The sequence below is a fragment of the Hyla sarda genome, chromosome 3, assembly GCF_029499605.1.
Source record: "Hyla sarda isolate aHylSar1 chromosome 3, aHylSar1.hap1, whole genome shotgun sequence".
NCBI lineage: Eukaryota > Metazoa > Chordata > Amphibia > Anura > Hylidae > Hyla > Hyla sarda.
In genome coordinates this window covers 288,608,715-288,629,035 of record NC_079191.1, presented here as the reverse complement: position 1 = coordinate 288,629,035, position 20,321 = coordinate 288,608,715, and the positions used below count along the sequence as shown (strand labels likewise).

The window sequence follows — 20,321 nt, the reverse complement described above, 5'->3', positions numbered from 1 at the left end:
TTTACGTCACGGCTCCGCCCTTCGTGACGTCACTGCCCGCCCCTTTCAATACAAGTCTATGGGATGGGGGGTGTCAGTCATCACGCCCCCTGACATACACTTGCATTAAGGGGACGGGCCGTGATGTCACGAGAGGCGCAGCAATGACGTCACGCGGCTCCGTCCCCTGTATCGCCCGTCATTACGCAGAGAGCGAACTCGCTCTGTGCTGTAATGATAGCGCAGTGCCGCAGCGGGGATCCCGGGGCTCCCCAGCAGCGGGACCGCGGCGATCTGACATCTTACCCCCTATCCTTTGGATAGGGGATAAGATGTCTAGGGGCGGAGTACCCCTTTAACTATAAGGCTAGGCCAAAGATCAATTTACATTTGTGCTTTCTTTCTGTTATGTTGAAGTTCCATTGTTTTTGACAGGGGAAAATAAGTTTTGTTTGCAGCTCTTTCCTTAAAGTCAAATATGCCCTGATGAAAACCTGACACACCCTTTTACCTGTTAGGGGAGCGTTCCCACCTGACGTATACGCAGCGCATTCATGATGAGCAAAATTTATGGCAGAAGCTGGAAATACGCTGCGCATTGCTCACTTTCCGGCGGCAGCCCTGTGTGGGCAGTGAGTTTTGGAGGTGGAGCCGCACGTCACAGTCACGCCGGCACATGGCCCCTGCCTCCAAAACTCACTACACGCAAAAAGCGGAGTACCCCTGAAAAGCTCCAAAGATTTACAATTACTTCACAATATGGAACCCATACAAATGTGTATGGTTTGAATGCAAAAGTGGAAACTGATCTAAACAAGTAAACAATAAATGTGGTTCAACAAATCTCCTTTTACCTTTATAATGTATAAAGAAACCAGTTCCTGTTCATTTTTAGCGTTAGGCTACATTCACATCATGTTTTAAATATATGGTTTTGTATACGTTTTTTTTCCCCAAAATGGGAAACAAAAACTGACAAAACCTTATGTAATTTTATGTTTATGAAAAATGGTATACAGTTTTAATAAATGTCAAAAATCCATTCCACAGCCACAGGTGGGGGATATGCAGGAGCCATCCCTCAACACTGTGGTACTCCTACCACTTTCATCATGGGACAGACTTTGTTCCATGATGGGAATAGTATTAACGCAGTGCTGAGGGATGGCTCTTGCACATCCCCGGCTGCGCCGTCTGCAGGCTGCTGTGGTGACTCTGCAAGAGCGCTAGTACTTCTACTGCCATCATGAAACAGAGTCTGTTAGATGTTGAGAGTAGTAGTACCAGTGCTGCGTGATGGATCGCATCGGGTCTCACTCCTGAGACCCGCTGTTATCCTTACTTATAAGCCTGTGAAGCGGGCAGCATGCTGATCCCTAGCCGGCCAGTAATGTGAAATAAAATCTCTGCACTGTAACTTCATATTATCCACTGGGAGCCCTAATTGGTAAGCACTGACTGACCAATTAGGGCTCTTGGCGTGGTATATAAAGATACAGTGCAGAGATTTTGCACTCTTCATATCACCGGTCGACTGGGGAGCGGAGCCGCATGCCGTCCCCTTCGCAGGGTAATAAGTTAGGATCGCAACATGTCTCAGGCCATGTACTACTACTCCCAACATGGAACAGACAATGTCCCATGATGGGAGTAGTAGTACAATCACTACAGCCACTACAACTATGGTTATACATACATGAAGGCCTATAAAATAAACTTACTCAAAGTGTGTGAATGAGAGCTCCACATGGTAACCTATTGAAGTTTGAATTTCCCATATGCAATGAGCATTAGGTGGATAAAAACTGGGAAAGAAAGGACTGGTTATGACCCCAGAAAACTGAGTTATTCGACCTCCACAGTTTGTGAATCCAGGAGCTGAAATATTGAGAATTAAAACAATGAATATCTTTAACATAGTTCAGAAAGAAAACTAGATAAATTAATGAGTAATACACACTTGTTAATGGGTTGTAAGTTGTGAGTCCTGGAGTAGTTCTATCTAAAACAGATAAGTTTAAATACAGTTAATTACATTTCCATTAACATATAATTACAATATTACACATTTCTAACGTATTAGGTACTATAATAAAGTGTCACATGATCACAGGAGTAAAAACACTAAAATCACCTTGTCCCCAATTTAAAGAGTTACTCTGTCACTTCCTTATTCTGTTCTAGTCTGTTATAAAAAGCTTATATTTACTGAAGTTGCATGTTCTTTTTGATTCTGGGACATTTATTGCTTGATTACAAGTTATTCCATAATTATCCCATAGATGTGAATTTCAAAGATGGAATATCTAGAACAAAAAATGATAACCAAGAAGACAAAATAGAAAACGGGTACTTCTTAGATTTGTATTTATTATTAAGTGCCTCAAGTACTGTTCACACTGGTTTATTGTTTCTCAAGGAATAATCTGAAAATATCATATCCTGTTCGTAACAGTACCATGTTTTTATAAGAAATTTTTATTTGTGCCTTACAGTTGTGTGTGCTTTCTATATTGTCTTTAAGTTTTGGTGCAACCCTCCAAAAAAAATCATTGATGGTGATTTATCTTAAGAGAGGGAGTTTTCAGTATCGCTGTATCTGTGTCCCAGCTATAGAGTGTACAGAGTGGGAAAAACCTTTCAAATATTTATGTATGGGGTACTGTGAGTTGACCTGCATATCTGTTTTGTGTATTACATTGCCATAACAGCATACACTTAGATATTCAGAGAGTGTAAGGGTTTAATCTGATACATCATATGTGAACCACACCATACCATCAATTTTTGTGTTCCAACAGTCTTGGAGGGATCTATCCAATGTGGGTTTGTGTCAGACCAATAGCGAATGGTCACATAACATGCTCCTTAGCTAATGTTCGTTCTATGCAGAAGTTTCCCGAAAAGTTGTGGGAAGAGTACCTAGTCCAAATGCCTCTCTCTCCAGGGGTTTGGATCCAAATCAGTGTTAGTCTGGCCTTGGCTAGTCTGCTCTCGCCTTGGCAACATCTCTCCTAGCTCTGCTCCTGCTAGGCAGACACACATCTAATCTAGAGTGTTTCTCCTAGGTCCAGTTAGGTCCAGTATCTATTCTTTATCCTGTTGAAGCTAAAGCCAGCTTCAGACAAGTTTTAAGTCCTGTCCCATTGGCAAATTCCATCTCACCTGAGACAGATATTGGTCACATGTGCAGTGTTCATGGCACTGTAAACCAACTCTTAAATGGACAGTGACCAACTATTCAATTCATACTATGGGGACAAATTCTGAGAAAAGAGTAATTGGCTCACAGGGAATTATCAAGTTTGCCAGACCACCATGCTGCATGACATCACCATATTCATCCCTAAGGAATCACTACTAGCAGTTAGCCTGCACTACAACACCTTCCCTGGGTGCTACAATAGTTCATCTCCATTTATTGAACCTAAGAATATGAATGTAATTAAAGGAATGTAGGACTACATGGATGGGAGATGTTCTTTATGTCAAGGACAGAAACAATTGTTTTTATGGGAAAATAAAGCTGGCCATTTGAATTAAACAAGAGATGGTCATATATTTTGCTCTGAGAGATAAAAGGAGGAGAGGGGGGGGGTCATCTTAAATCAAATATGGACATAAATTGTAACTTTTTAAAGAAAATATCATATGCAGGGGAATTGGTTGATGTTCATAAAGTTGATAAGAATATGCTAATTGTCAGGCTTACATAGTTAGCTGTTGACATATCTTTTAACAATTTAAGAAAATATTTAAACTATACATAAACATAAAGGCCCAGGGCCTCATGCAGTTACAGTTGAATAATTCCATCTCCCAGGTTAGAGGAATACTTTTTGATAGAAAAATGTATCACTAAACCTACGGATAAGTGTCCGATTGCGGGGGGGGGGGGGGGGGGGGGGGGTACCATTGGGACCCCTGGCATTCTCCTGTGCGGGGCCCTGGCTCTTCTTCTAAATGCACAAAGCAATGGTCTGACACGTCCCCTCCATGGAACTCTATAGGAGAGCCAAAGATTCCCAAGTGTGACGCTCCAGCTCTTCCATTGTGATGCAAAGAGGGGGCATGTCAGACACCGCTTTGTGCAGTGGCCGACATGCCCCATTTAGTAGAAGGGCTGGGCCCCATACAGGAGATCGCAGGGGTCTCAGCAGTCAGACCATCATGATCTGACACTTATCCCCTTCCGGGCCTGAAGAAACGCGTGAAATGGCGCCGCCGCTCTGGACGGTGCTCCTTACCACCGACTGTCCTGCCATTCCATCCGTCTATGTATAGCCACCTTCAACATTTTTGAATAAAGAACACAGCATTGGAAATGTGGTAAGTGATCCACATCTTTCTTTTTTTACCTTTTTGGATGTACCGTTGTGCTGACCTTTGTAAGTGTGAGCACCACTGAATATCTGCTGATGTGAATTAGCGCTTAGCCTACTGACCACATAATGGAACTAATCAGCCGTCCCAGAGCAGTGCCAGGGGATTCTTCTTTTGCGTCTGAATATTGTTGACAATATATATAAAAAGATCATTTATAGATTGGACCTGGGTGAAGCTGTGGATGTTGTATATCTGGACTCTAAGGTATTTGATACTGTTCCACACAAAAGGTTAGTACATAAAATGAGGATGCTGGGACTGGGGGAGGATATATGAATATGGGTTGGCAACAGGCCAAGTGATAGAAAGTGGAGGGTATCAATGGAACTTACTCTGATTGGGTCACAGATGGTACATGTGCAAGTGGAGTACTACAGGGGTATGGGCAAAGCAGAATTTCACTAAACTGGGTAAGGTGATCACTACAGGGGAGAATAGCATAATATTATAGAGGGATATGGGGAAACTAGAGGCTTGGGCAGAGATATGGCAAATGTAGTTAAAAGTAGAATAATGTATGGTTATACACTTGGGCCATAAAAACAAAATATATACAGGCAGAGAGCAAATACAGCGATCGTGTGCGCGGGGCGCTCAAAATTTTAATATCCCCGCCCCTGCATCTCCCTCTCCTCATTCATTGCAGCATACGAGCTGCAGGAAAGAGAGAGCCCCGGCCAGGCTTCAGATGACGTCGCGCCTGCCGGGGCCGCCCACTTCCTGCCCTCACCAGAGAGCTCAACTCTGAGCTCCTGCAGCCGTTTTTCCAAAGGTACTTTTATGGGGATTTGGGCAGAAATTCAGACAGGGATAGATGGGGAGGGGGAATAAGGAAATTTAATTTAGTGATAGCTACTCTTTAAGAATGTCACATAAAAATGAATATTTGGAAATAGTATATATAACATAGAATAAATATATTTAATATATATAAGAAGCCACACATCTGTGGATAATCCAGCCTATAAGGATATAATACTGTTAGTGCACTTGTCTTTAGAATGGGAAAAAAATGTATAAGGTACAGCAATATGCTGTACAATGCACTACTTGAGAAATAAATGGTATCCGTTAGTGGCAATGTAGCAATTACTACGTAGCAATAGTAGCAATGTCTGGTATACTTGCAGTATTAGTAACAATAGTAGCAATGTTAAAGGGGTTATCCAGCATAAGGGGATTTTAGTACGTACCTGGCAGGCAGTAATGGACATGCTTAGTAAGGATCTGCGCTTGTCTTGGGCTAAATGGCTATGTTGTGAGATTACCAGAACACTGTGGCTAGCTTTCTGTGAATTAGTATTTCCTGTTTTCAGTTTTCTTGTTTGCCTACAAATCCCAAGATACCATTTTCCTCCTTCCCACACATCAGCTACACCACCCATTGAAACATAAATGAGCTGCAGACCTGTGGTCTTCAATCAGGATGCCTACAGCTGTTGCATTAGTTGCAGATTGCTCTCTCCACCCATTGAAACAGACAGGCTCCCTGTCAACAGCTGACTAGTGAGTCAGGTCTCGACCGCATTGCAAGCTGGGAAAAATCTGAGACAACAGTCATTTTGTATGCTGTTAAAAATAAATATTGGGATGAAAATCACATAAGAATTGTGAGAAAATCATCACACACAGGTACAGACACTATATTATGAACTACACTAACTTTACAGCTCCTGTAGCATAGTCAAATAAAAAAAATTCCTGGAATACCCCTTTAAGTATGCTTGCCGTATTGAAGAAAGATCGCCGCATAGAGACTTGGCCGTCTCATGGAGGTAGCGGTGGTAGTGGGCTTCAATAATGGGGACTGCAGCGCTTCAGTGGAAAGTGGAATTGGCATATAGCGTACAATGCACAAAGATGATGTTCGGAAATTCCGGTCCTATTGTATGTTGCATATGCTGTTAGAGACTTGGCCGTCTCAAGAATTACAGCAGTGATTTTTGGTCAAGTCTAAGAAGGCTGTAATAGTATTCCTCGATGCGGTCAGAGGGTATGTGGCGTCCTCGTCGCTGTGGCAATGCCTACAAACTATTGGTGCTTGGCGGATGCCGTATATGTGCAATGTCTATAACTCCTATATAGAAGCTGAATACTGTGGCACTTGTAGTGGAGCTGGACGCGTTTCAATTCCTCCTTAGGACTTTTCCTCAGCAGCTTTAAGGTATGTTCCAAGCATTATTCTGTGGCATATTTATATACATAGTTCCTCCCTTTATGGGAGGACTTCACATCCAGTTAGGTAACACAAAAAATGGGATTGTGTAGAAAACGGGGAAAAGGTGTCTCTGTTTGTTATATCTACACCTGAGTGCTTTAAATGGTCTGATTCATTGTAGATATAAAATATAATTATACAGTTTGCACTGATTTTTCCGAAAATGGAATGATTGCAACATAATACTGATAGAATAAGGTAATAAATATCAATAGTGTTAGTAGTAGAAATAAAAATGATAAAACTATAGAAAAACATATGTAATGATTGATTTCAGCATTTAAAAAGAAATATATAAATACCGTAGAGTTTGTTTAAATAATTGGGAACGGTGTGGATATGTGGTGTGGTGACATGAATTTTGTAAGAATGTTAATTAGATAAGTGTAGCACTGATGTTTTATAAGGATGTATAAAACAAAAATTGGCGTATATAACACAAAACTGGGATCATAGGACAAACATATGCTTGATTTATGGGGAATGTCTAAAAAATGGTTATAAGATAGTATCTGAGGGAGAATAGAACTGGGGGCTGAGAATAAATGATATTAAATTGGTATACTCGAATGCATTAATATAATAAAATATTGGATTAATAAGCTGCAGGGGACAATAATCTAGTCTAAAAACACAAATATTTCTAGTTCATTATTTAGTCCTTTAGGTGCTATGGAGTCAAACTCAAATATTTTCCTCGACTCTGTTCTGGACATTTTGCTTATATAATTGCCTCCTCTCCAATCTTGTGCAATAGATTGTTGGGCTATATACCTAAGATTATTGGGATTTCCCAATATTTTATTATATTAATGCATTCGAGTATACCAATTTAATATCATTTATTCTCAGCCCCCAGTTCTATTCTCCCTCAGATACTATCTTATAACCATTTTTTAGACATTCCCCATAAATCAAGCATATGTTTGTCCTATGATCCCAGTTTTGTGTTATATACGCCAATTTTTGTTTTATACATCCTAATTTCTCTTATTCAACCTCATATAAATCATATCACCACCACCCCATATATTTCCATTTATACACAACAGTGCCTCACTTATTTAACTTATACACATCAGTGCTTCACTTATCTAATTAACATTCCTACAAAATTCATGTCACGTCACCACATATCCACACCGTTCATGTGTGCCCATACATACATATTTCTTTTTAAATGCTGAAATCATCCATTACATATGTTTCCATAGTTTTATCATTTTTATATCTACTAGTAATACTATTGATATTTATTACCTTACACTATCAGTATTATGTTGCAATCATTCCATATTCCAACAAATCTGTGCAAACTGTATATTTATATTTTATATCTACAATGAATCAGACCATTTAAAGCACTCAGGTGTAGATATAACAAACAGAGACACCTTTTCCACGTTTTCTGCACAATCCTTTTTTTTGTGTTACCTAACTGGATGTGAAGTCCTCCCATATAGGGAGGAGCTATGTGTATATAATATCCAACAGAATAATCCTTGGAACATACCTTAAAGCTGCTGAGGAAAAGTCCTAAGGAGGACTTGAAACATGTCCAGCTCCACTACAAGTGCCACAGTACCCAGCTTCTATATAGGAGTTATAGACATAGCACATATATGGCATCCACCAAGCACCAATAGTTTGTGCGCATTTCCAAGGCCACGAGGACGCCACATACCCTCTGATTGTAGTTCGCCCGCAGAGCACTTTACATCCACATATGGGGTATGTTCTTACTCAGAGGAAATGGGGCTACACATTTTGGGGGGCTTTTTTCCTATTCCTCCTTTGTGAAAATGAAAAATGTAGGGTAACACCAGCATTTTAGTGAAAAAAAAAAATATTTTTCATTTTCACATCCAACTTTAACGGAAATTTTTCAAACACCTGTGGGGTGTTAAGGCTCACTTTACCCCTTGTTACATTCTGTGAGGGGTGTCGTTTCCAAAATGGGGTCACATCTGGGTATTTATTGTTTTGCGTTTATGTTAGAACCGCTGTAAAATCACCAATTTAGACCTCAAATGTACATGGCACGCTCTCAATTCTGAGCCATGTGTGTCAGTGCATGCTGGGAGTTGTATTCTTGCAACAGCATGCATTGACAGTTGAAGGGCATAGTTTTGCAACAGCTGGAGGCACACTGCTACAACTCCCAGCATACCCTTTGGTAGTCTGTGCATGCTGGGAGTTGTAGTTATGCAACAGCTGGATGAACACTTTTTCATAGAAAAAATGTGCCTCCAGCTGTTGCATATCTACAACCCCCAGCATGCACAGATTACCAAAGGGCATGCTGGAAGTTGTAGTTGGAACTCCAGCTGTTGCAAAACTACAACGCCCAGCATTCCCTGTGGCTGTGCATGCTGCGAGTTGTTGCTATGCAACAGCAGGAGGTGAACAGGCCTCACCTCCTGCTGTATCCTGCCGCTGGGACCGCCGCCGCTGCTGCTGCTCCTGTCGCCGCCACCGATCCCGAGAGGACCCCCGCCGGACCAGGGCAAGGTAGGAAACCCCCGCCGGCGCCGATCGCCACCATCTTCGCCGTCCCGATCGCCGCCCAGCAGGGTCGTGATTGGTCGGTCGTTCCGACCAATCCATCACGTGATCGTGAGGCGGCACCCTTGCTAGGTAAGGGTGAATGGGGCTGTCTTGGACAGCCCCATTCACCCTTTTTTTTCTGGGTCACCAGAGACCCGATTGACCCGGAAAAAGGCGCAAATCGTTGGTCTGAATTGACCGACGATTTGCGGCGATCACCGACATGGGACCCCCCAGGGGTTTGCACGGGGTGCATGCTGATAGATATCAGCAGTCACCCCGGTCCGGTCCCCGCCCGGCGAGCGGCGGGGACTGGAATTCCCATGTGCGTACCCATACACCCTCAGTCCTTAAGGACTTTAAAACAGGGGCGTATGGATATGCCCGGCATCCTTAAGGGGTTAAAGTTTTTAATTGCCTAAACATCTATTGTATTACAATTTATTGTATTTTGTGTCCCCGCTGACCCACGAGGGCACTGTGCGTCACGGAGCACATTACATATTTAACATAATTATTAAATATTTTATCTATCCAGTATTCTAGATCCTGAGCCTCAATTTCTTTATTAATGATTGATAGTATAGCCAGTAATAGAAAAAATATCTAATTTATTTATAAAATAATATATGATCAATATGCATCTAAAATGCACTTAATAAACAACGTATAAAAGCAAATAAAAAAATAATAATATATAATAATGATAGTATTATAATATATATATATATATATATATATATATATATATATATATAAAAAGAGGAAAGCAGCACTCCTGCTGTTGATCTGGGTAGAGATCCAAACTTGATATAGAAAATAGAAGCAGCGGCACTCCAGGTTGATGAAAAAAGTGGTGTCTTTATTCACTCCAAACGAGCGACGTTTTGGCCGGCTCACCCAGCCATTATCAAGCAACAAAATGGTGGAGTAGGAGGGTATTTATGCGCCAAACAGGACATCACCCGTCTCCAGGTTACAGTGCACGTGACCAGCCACGCGGTGATGTTTACATGCATCACTTCCACACGCCAGACTGAGCCCCTCTACGTGCAGGAAGTGCCCTCCTCTCTCTCTTCCTACCTACGCCGGCTGCGTGACTGCGGCCCCCGCCCACGCAGCCGGCGTAGGTGTATATAACCTACACTATATTATTTTCAGCACATGCACCTGTAATGCGCAGCACGCTGCTGCACCTGATGTTTGTTTTCACTTTGTATCTTGCAAATTATGTGATCGCCGCTTTCACCACGTCTCATGCTTTGTTTACATGTCAATTATGCTAATTAGTGGGTGGTCCTGCGTGACCTTAAATACCCTCCTACTCCACCATTTTGTTGCTTGATAATGGCTTGGTGAGCCGGCCAAAACGTCGTCTCGTTTGGAGTGAATAAAGACACCACTTTTTTCACCAACCTGAAGTGCCACTGCTTCTACTTTCTATTTATCTATATATATATATATATATATATATATATATATATATATATACACAAAGATAGTCGCAGCACTCCAAAGTGTAGAAAAAATAAAAAGTGGCTTTATTCCATTTCACAAATACAGGCGCAACGTTTAAGCTGCCCATGCAGCCTTTTTCAAGCATGATGCTTGAAAAAGGCTGCATGGGCAGCTGAAACATTGCACCTGTATTTGTGAAATGGAATAAAGCCACTTTTAATTTTTTCTACGTTTTGGAGTGCTGCGACTATCTTTGTTTTGCTGTATCTGGATTGGGGTCTCAACTGGGCCCAACTAGTTGCTTGCACCCTCTTATTTTTTGCCATTTTGCTGTTTGGGTTGTGCTGCTTTCCCAGTATTTATATAATGTTTCCTTATATACATGATAATACACCAGATACATTTTCTGACATCCATCCATATTTTGATGCCATCTCTACTAGTTTCACCTGCTCACAAGCATTTACCAATCCGCCGGCCAGACAACGTGACAACTAAGTTTTTTGTTATTGTATTCTAAACCTGTGCCTTACCTGGGAAGTTTGTGTGGTTGTTGGTGCTGTTTTCAGTTGTATTTTGAGAAGCTAAAATAGAGTTTATAATCCATCAGTAATGTAAACAGATACTGAAATGTTTCAATTATAGAGCATCATTAACAGTGAACATATAGATGGTGAGTCTTTAAAGGGGTACTCCAGTGGAATTTTTTTTTTCTTTTTCAGATCAACTGGTTCCAAAAAGTTAAACAGATTTGTATATTAGTAGAAATAGGAGTAGTTATGTGTAGCTCAACCACAAAAAATGAGCAAGGTTAACTAAAGCTCTCCCCCACAGAGAGATAGAAAATAAGTAGAATGAAAAAGTTTATTAGTCCTCAGCTCCATATAAAAAAAAATTAAAAGGTAGATGTCTGGTGTCAGAACAGAAGGCAACCATATAACTAGTAAATTGTTTAATATATAAAAATAATATTAATATAATATATGCGTTTCCTGCAGGGCCCTACGGTAGCGCAAAATAAATTAAAAACACAATATAAATAAGAGCAGTTCAGCAATACACTACAGAACAGAAGTGGGTAGATGTTATCAATACTCTGAGGATAAAAGTTACAGTAACTAATATATCTATTGTAGTTGATAGCGGTTGTTGCATAAATTGACACACCTCACAGGGTGATAGTGTGTCTACAATGTATCCTGTAATATAGAAGAGGCTTTGCTGGTGTCTATAAATGTATCATATACGTTCCACCTGTAAAGAATCGATCCACACAGCTGAATGAATGACTTAAAAAAAAAAAAAAAAACTATATAGATAATGAATGTCCTGTAAATGAAAACAGTCCTGTAAATAAAACAAATCCTATAGAATAAAATGTGGTGTCCTGTAATAGGTAAAAGTCCTGGAAAGAAATGTCCTGAAATAGATATAAGGTCCTGAAGCAAATATGGATAGTTGTATGCAGTTCAGTAGATAATAACAATGATAGCACTCTCCAAATGCAGCAATCCTATAAATGCTGTTGTCTGAACCATGTGTCTATACTGTGTGGGACTTATCGAATTCCCCCACTTATAGTCTATATGAACCCCTATTATCCATCTCTGATTTTTGCACTTACCCTGTGTGCTGAGTTCATGCCATTATACCATACCTGGTCTTAGGTGTAATCCCAATTTAGTTTACATTGTTTAGAGGCATATAAAAGTGAGTAACTACCGCATAAGGACATACACCACTGAAGAAGGGGTACTACTAACGCTCTTTAACCCCGAAATGCGTTTGGTGACGGAGATTCAGTCTCTGATATTCAGTTTCAGTTCACACAACAGCTGCGGTTGTACAGCGTTTATAGGATTGTTGCATTTGGAGAGACTTTTTTACCTAACATCCACCATCCATCAACTTTATGGATCTACCTTGCAATTTATCAGCTAAACCGGTTTGAAACCCTCCACTCCAAGAACATTGTTCAAAAATCTGTTGGAGTTAAACTTTAATATCTGCACGTCATTGATTACCTGCATCTAACGCTATCCAGCGCTCACCAGCCTCCCGTATCAGGTCAGCTGACCTGCCATCAGCTGACTCTTAACGTCAGACCCCAAGGAACAGCTCGCCGGTGAGAACGGCTGCACATCGTGCGATTACCACACCGCCCCGGCTGGAGCGCATCTGATCCTATCCAACTCGGTCTGACAGCGGTGTGGTGAGTGGCACAGTCGTGCTAGTTATTATATTTCTATTGCAGACTTACTTAGTATGGAGTGGATCAACCGGCACTAACGATCCAGTGCTATCTTTGTAATTATCTACTGAACTGCATACGACTATCCATATTTGCTTCAGGACCTTATATCTATTTCATGACATTTATTTCCAGGACTTTTACCTATTACAGGACACCACATTTTATTCTATAGGATTTGTTTTATTTACAGGACTGTTGTCATTTACAGGACATTCATTATCTATATAGTTTTTTTTTTTTGAAAAAGTCATTCATTCAGCTGTGTGGATCGATTCTTTACAGGTGGAACGTATATGATACATTTATAGACACCAGCAAAGCCTCTTCTATATTACAGGATACATTGTAGACACACTATCACCCTGTGAAGTGTGTCAATTTATGCAACAACCGCTATCAACTACAATAGATATATTAGTTACAGTAACTTTTATCCTCAGAGTATTGATAACATCTACCCACTTCTGTTCTGTAGTGTATTGCTGAACTGCTCTTATGTATTTTATATTGTGATTTTAATTTATTTTGCGCTACCGTAGGGCCCTGCGGGAAACACATATATTATATTAATATTATTTTTATATATTTAATAACCCGCTAGTTATATGGTTGCCTTCTGTTGTTTCTGACACCAGACATCTACCATTTAATCTTTTTTTTATATTGAGCTGAGGACTGATAGATTTGTATATTACTTCTATAAAAAAAAAAATCTTAATCCTTCCTGTACTTATCAGCTTCTTTCTGCTCAACAGGAAGTTGAGAAGTTCTTTTCAGTCTGACTACAGTGCTCTCTGCTGACTTCTCTGTCCATGTCAGTAACTGTCTGGAGCAGGAGAGGTTTGCATAATCTTTTCCCCTGAACTGTACTCCACACTGCATTGTTGAATTGTTGGGTTAGTTGGTTTACTATAGTAAGTTGTTGCTAAAATACCAAATGTGCCAGTTATCTCTTGAATCAACAACACATGGCTTTCCACTGTCTGATCTTCTGTCTGATGTGTGTCCATGGCTCATTCAGTTTTGGTACCCTTTTGACACTGCGATATGGGAAAAGCCAACAAGTGAAGCTGTTTCAGAAAAACTGGTGCCACACTTCTGTTACTGAAATCTGCGTTTCTGAGGAGCTCCCTCCTTCCCAGTTACAGTGTGTGGATACAATACTTTATATATACATATTTACATTAATACCTTTACCAATTAAACATTTGAAGTTTGCCGGGTCTGAATGCCATTGGAGGCTGAGTATGGCGTCAGCCTTCAGAGTCTATTGGTGGTGTATAGGAATGAATGGGCTAGATCTATAACATTGTGATTTTTTTGCCCATTGAAATCAATGGGCCCATTGAAATCAATGGGCCCATTGAAATCAATGGGCCCATTGTGGTTTTTGGAGATCTTGCGGCAAACGGGGTAGAAGTCCAAACAGCAGGGTCCTGGTAGCAATGTGGATGGGAGACCCTGATGTAGGTTCAATTCCTATGTTCATATACAGTGTGGGGATTATACTTCAATTAGGATAGACATTATTTTTTGAACCCTCCTATTTCAATTAACCTAGTTGCCCATTTATGGTATCCAATTGAGCTTGTTCCCACACTTTCTTAACTATCAATTGACCCATATATGTCTAATTAAAATATAATCCCAACACTGTATGTCAACCCGAGAATTAAACCTACACCAGGGTCTCCCATCCTCATTACTACCAGGACCCTGTTTAGCTTTCTACCCCGTTTGCTGCAAGATCTCCATAGACCACAATGGGCCCAATGATTTCAGTGGGCAAAAAATCACAATGTTATAGATCTAGCCCATTCATTTCTATGCACCACCAATAGACTCTGGAGGCTGACGCCATACTCAGCCTCCAATGGCATTCAGATCCGGCAAATTCAAATGTTTAATGGGTTTATGTATTCATGGAAATATGTACATATAAAGTACGGTATCCACACACTGTAACTTGGACCTGAGGAAGGAGGGAGACACATATAGATAGTTGTATTAAATGAATATATATATATATATATATATATATATATATATATATATATATTTTGGAATCACCATCATTACTGAAATGAAAGAAAAAAAAAGTGTTGAAAAGACTCATACAAAATGTGTTAATAAAGCTAAAACCTTGCTTAAAAATTAAATTGTGAAAAAAATAAAAATAAATGACAAGTAGGAATTGCTTGAAAAAAACGAGGCAAGCAAAGGAGCAAACAGCCAGAGAATTTACTCCACTTTCTGAAACTTTATACTTGCTTTAAAGTGTCCGGTTTTCTTCCAAGATAATTCACATGAATTTCAGAGTGGTTTTAGGAAAAGACGAGTGATTTTGGCTGAAATATAGGGAACACGCCCCTTTTCCCGAAAATAATGCCCATTTTGTAGGGTTTTTTTTTTTCACTGAGTGATTCAGATTCTGTCGGCTTTTGTCTGTCGCACATTCTGTCGCACAGTCCGTGCAACAGTATTTAGGCGCAAAACCCGTCAAAAAGAGTCGGAATCATGTTAGTAAATGAGGGCCAATATGTAATGCAATGGTTTCAAATATTATGCTTGCATCTCAGTTTTGAAATTTCAATACATAGATAACCTTTTCTTTTACATAAATATCAGTATGTTTTTCTGATCTACAAATAATTCACTCACATCAGTACATATAAAACAGTTCAAAATGGGCACCAAATCTGAAGCATGCATGCACATGATAAGGGTTTGCATCAGAAACCTCGCATCATTCCCTCAACAATTCAGGGGAAAAGATTATCAAAAAAGACAATAAATCACTGAATATCAATTTACTATTTGAATCAATGTGAACTATAAAATCTATGTGACATAATTTCCACATGGGGGCAACTTAAAAGAGACAGAATTTTATTTAAAATGATGGCTGAGTGAAACGATTCAGGGTATTTGAACTCTGCATCAGAAAAACAAACTGTTAGAAGTTTGGACTTACTTTGATTAAATAATGTTAAATATTTGATATTTATTCTTGCCCTAGATTACAACTTATATATATATATAAGCTGCATATTTATATTATTATATACTATTACATTTTTAACCACTATAGACCTACAGGAATACTGCATAACTTTTTAAAGGGGTACTCTGGCTATAAGACATCTTATCCTCTATCCAAAGGATAGGGGATAAGATGCCTGATCGCGGGGGTCCCGCTGCTGGGGACCCCCTTGATCTTGCACCCCTTTAGAATCAGTCCCCGGAGCGTGTGCGCTCTGGCGATCACGGGGACGGAGCGTTGTGACGTCACGGCTCCACCCCGTGTGACATCACACTCCGCCCCCTCAATGCAAGTCTATGGGAGGGGGCATGACAGCTGCGGACGTCACAATGCTCCGTCCCCGTGATCGCCAGTAATCCGAACACGTTCGGGGACTGATTCTAAAGGGGTGCTGTGTACAAGATCACGGGGGTCCCCAGCGGCAGGACCCCCGCGATCAGGCATCTTATCCCCTATCCTTAACCCCTTTAAGCATCCAAAAAGAGTATGCATAATGTATAACGTTTGTCATTATTAACTCGTTCATGTCTTTTTCTAGATCACCAGATATACAAGTTATTCATTTATAAGCTACTCCAGATCCCAAAATACTGGTATGAACACATGTGGCAGATTTGTCATAGAGATTTATGTACATGATGCAGAAACATATAAAATGTGTATAGAATGTGTTTCAGTAAGGCTCCTTTCACATTGCTGTTTCTCCCCGTCAAGAACGGCTGTTAAAGTCTCTCTCTCTTTTTTTTGTGTGACTTAAACAGCCGTTCTCGTGATAGGGGGCGACGGGCAGCAACGGGCAGCTCCCTTTTACTATTATGGGGGCTGTCAGACGCCGTTGTTTTTTGATGGGAATAGTGGGAGAAAAAGACAGCACAAGCAGTATTTTTTTTATTTTTTCTCCCGCTACACACTACCGTGTCATAAAGGTAGTGTGAATGTAGCCTAACAGAAATTTCTACAAAATATGTACCATGTGGGAACATGCTCCAAGGCTCGCTATACCTTTGAGTAAAGTAAAAATTAATCACAATGACATCGGCGTGCAAGTCTCATAGTGGGATGGGTCATCTAATCTTTCCTTCTTAAGACTCATGACTTGGGGACATTTCTCAAAACTTACCTGAACAGATGACTCCAGCATCCTCTCCATGAGCACAATTATGGGAGCCCCAGCCGTTGTGACTGCATTGCCACAAGTACTGTTCATTTCCTGAACAATGCACATCATCTAGCAGAATACTGCCAGAACCTTGTCCAAAATATGCTTGATGTAAAGCGGAAATTCCATACCCACAGTTCAGTTGTTTACATACAACATGTGCATCATAAATGTCCCAACTGTCATCACATACAGTTCCCCAGGCATTATTGTAGTAGATCTCTACCCGTCCAGCGCATCTATGATTGCCACCAACAAGTCGCATTGGATAAATGTCTAAAATATAAAAAGAAAAAGCTTTGTGATGGACCTATTTTACATTTAATTAAAAAAAAATATTTGCTTTTCATAAATTCATTATTATTTAGTAAAAATTATTATTTTGGCAAATAATGCTCCTTACACTTAGAGGATATGACATAAGCCATTAAAATAACCATATTAAAATATTGGCATTCTATTATTTTTATCACAGCAGCTATTTTTAGAAAATGTTGAATTGTAGCCATATTGAATTTGCTTCAAGAGTGTTAACCCATTTAGATCTGTCTTGAGTTGTCATTTTTTCAAAATGGCACCTAGATCTAAATACTAAATAAAAAAGAAAATTACTTTAACTATCTGACTACTGCTCTAAGATCTAATTTACTTACGTCTTTGTAAGTTTAATAATAAAATAAGCAAATGCTTATTTAATACAATGTGATTATTGTTCTAATTTTAACAAAAATGAAGCAATATTTGCTTTGTTCAAAATGAATATGTCCAGTGCTATAAAGGGGTACTCCCGTAGAAACCTTTTTTTTTTTTTTTTTTTAAATCAACTGGTGCCAGAAAGTTAAACAGATTTGTAAATCACTTCTATTAAAAAATCTTAATCCTTCCAGTACTTTTTAGGGGCTGTATACTAAAGAGAAATCCCAAAAAGAAATGTATTTCCTGTGATGTCCTGACCACAGTGCTTTCTGCTGATCTCTGCTGTCCATTTTAGGAACTGTCCAGAACAGGAAAAAATACCCATAGCAAACGAATGCTGCTCTGGACAGTTCCTAAAATTGACAGCAGAGGTCAGCAGAGAGCACTGTGGTCAGGACATCACAGGAAATGCATTTCCTTTTTGATTTCTCTTTAGTATACAGCCCCTAAAAAGTACTGGAAGAATTAAGATTTTTTTAATAGAAGTGATTTACAAATCTGTTTAACTTTCTGGCACCAGTTGATTAATAAAAAAATAAAAAAATAAATAAAATAAAAAAGGTTTTCCACGGGAGTACCCCTTTAAATAGAATCTGACAGCTAGTTCACCCACACTTAAAGGGGTACTCCGGTGGAATTTAAATTTTTTTTTAAATCAAGCGGTGCCAAAAAGTTAAACAGATTGGTAAATTACTTCTATTTAAAAATGTTAATCCTTGCAGTACTTATCAGCTGCTGTATGCTCCACAGGAAGTTGTATTTCTTGAGTTCTTTTCAGTCTGACCACAGTGCTCTCTGCTGACACCTTTGTCCGTCCAGAGCAGGATAGGTATGCTATGGGGATTTGCTTTTACTCTGGACAGTTTCTGACATGGACAGAGGTTTCAGCAGAGAGCACTGTGGTCAGACTGAAAAAAGTCCCCAAAAAACAAAACAACTTCCTCTGTATCATACAGCAGCTGATAATTACTGGAAGGATTAAGATTTTTAAATAGAAGCAATTTAGAAATCTGTAACTTTCTGGCACCAGTTGATAAAAAAAAAAAAAGTGTTTTCCACCAGAGTACCCCTTGAACCCAGTACACTGGGTTATAGTGTGGATGAAGAGCTTTAAAAAGACGGGTCACTTACTTTCATTACACACTGGAAGAGGAAGACTGGCACTGGTTTCTATGGTATAATGAATATCTCACAAGCTCCAGCAATCAGCAGACCTTTAAAACACTGCAGGCAAGCAGGTTCCTATATGCACCGATCAGGGGTCTCAGTCCTCAGAAACATAGCATGTCAATTACACAGACACAGCAGAGTCAATCTCTCCTCCTCAATTTCTTTCTTCCGTGAGTGACTTACTTTCATTAGTTAAGTTTGTCCTGTGTTCTGGACGTTTATGTGTGCATGGCTAATGCGCTCCTGTGTGCAATGGAGACGGGAATCCAGCTTGCCCCAGCTCCTCTTTGTATCAGCAATATACCACCCCGGACCTCCCTCTTTACTGAATATGCTAACAAACATCTTTACTTTTACGTCCATGTGAGAGCCTTTGGGGGGGGGGGGGGGGGGGATGTAGATGAGCGCGTCACATCAGAGTGAGAGTGAAGATGTTTCTTAGCATATTCAGCAAGCTAGAGGATGCTTGGCGAGCCTACTTCCCACCTCCATTGTGCACAGAAGCCCAATAGCCACACATAGATAAAAGACCAGTACACAAGACATACCTAATAATAAAAGTAGAATCAACTGTCAAATTATCTTTAAGATTTCAGCATAAAAATCTTCTTTAATTTACTACATAATAAAACCAAATACATAAATACATGTGGAGGAAGGGCAAAGTAAAAGGACTGACATGTTTTTGGGTGAGAGATCTTTGTCCTTCCTTTACATGTACAATATTTTTGTACATGATTTTATTATATGCTAAATAAAAAAAGGGGATTTTTATACTTTAACCCCTTAAGGACTCAGCCCATTTTGGCCTTAAGGACTCAGACAATTTAATTTTTACGTTTTCATTTTTTCCTCCTCGCCTTCTAAAAATCATAACTCTTTTATATTTTCATCCACAGACTAGTATGAGGGCTTCTTTTTTGCGCGACCAGTTGTCCTTTGTAATGACATCACTCATTATATCATAAAATGTATGGTGCAACCAAAAAACACTATTTTTGTGGGGAAATTAAAACGAAAAACGCAATTTTGCTAATTTTGGAAGGTTTTGTACAATTTATGGTAAAAATGACATGTGTTCTTTATTCTGAGGGTCAATACGATTAAAATGATACCCATTATTATATACTTTTATATTATTGTTGCGCTTAAAAAAAATCACAAACTTTTTAACCAAATTAGTACGTTTATAATCCCTTTATTTTGATGACCTCTAACTTTTTTATTTTTCCGTATAAGTGGCGGTATGGGGGCTCATTTTTTGCGCCATGATCTGTACTTTTTTTTGATACCACATTTGCATATAAAAAAACTTTTAATACATTTTTTTATAATTTTTTTTTTATAAAATGTATTAAAAAAGTAGGAATTTTGGACTTTTTAAATTTTTTTTTCGTTCACGCCGATCACC

The 20,321-nt window shown here is 39.5% G+C and overlaps 1 protein-coding gene across 1 annotated transcript in view; it reads right to left on the bottom strand.

Moving 5' to 3' along the window:
• Positions 1–20,321, bottom strand: part of DMBT1 (deleted in malignant brain tumors 1) — a 222,876-nt gene that overhangs the window by 119,521 nt on the left and 83,034 nt on the right. The window contains exons 4-7 of the mRNA XM_056563617.1: positions 17,006–17,320; positions 11,122–11,172; positions 1,940–1,981; positions 1,701–1,857 (exon numbers count right to left, since the gene is read on the bottom strand). Of these exons, the coding sequence (XP_056419592.1) occupies positions 1,701–1,857; positions 1,940–1,981; positions 11,122–11,172; positions 17,006–17,320 (565 nt within the window). The remainder of the gene's footprint in view (positions 1–1,700; positions 1,858–1,939; positions 1,982–11,121; positions 11,173–17,005; positions 17,321–20,321) is intronic.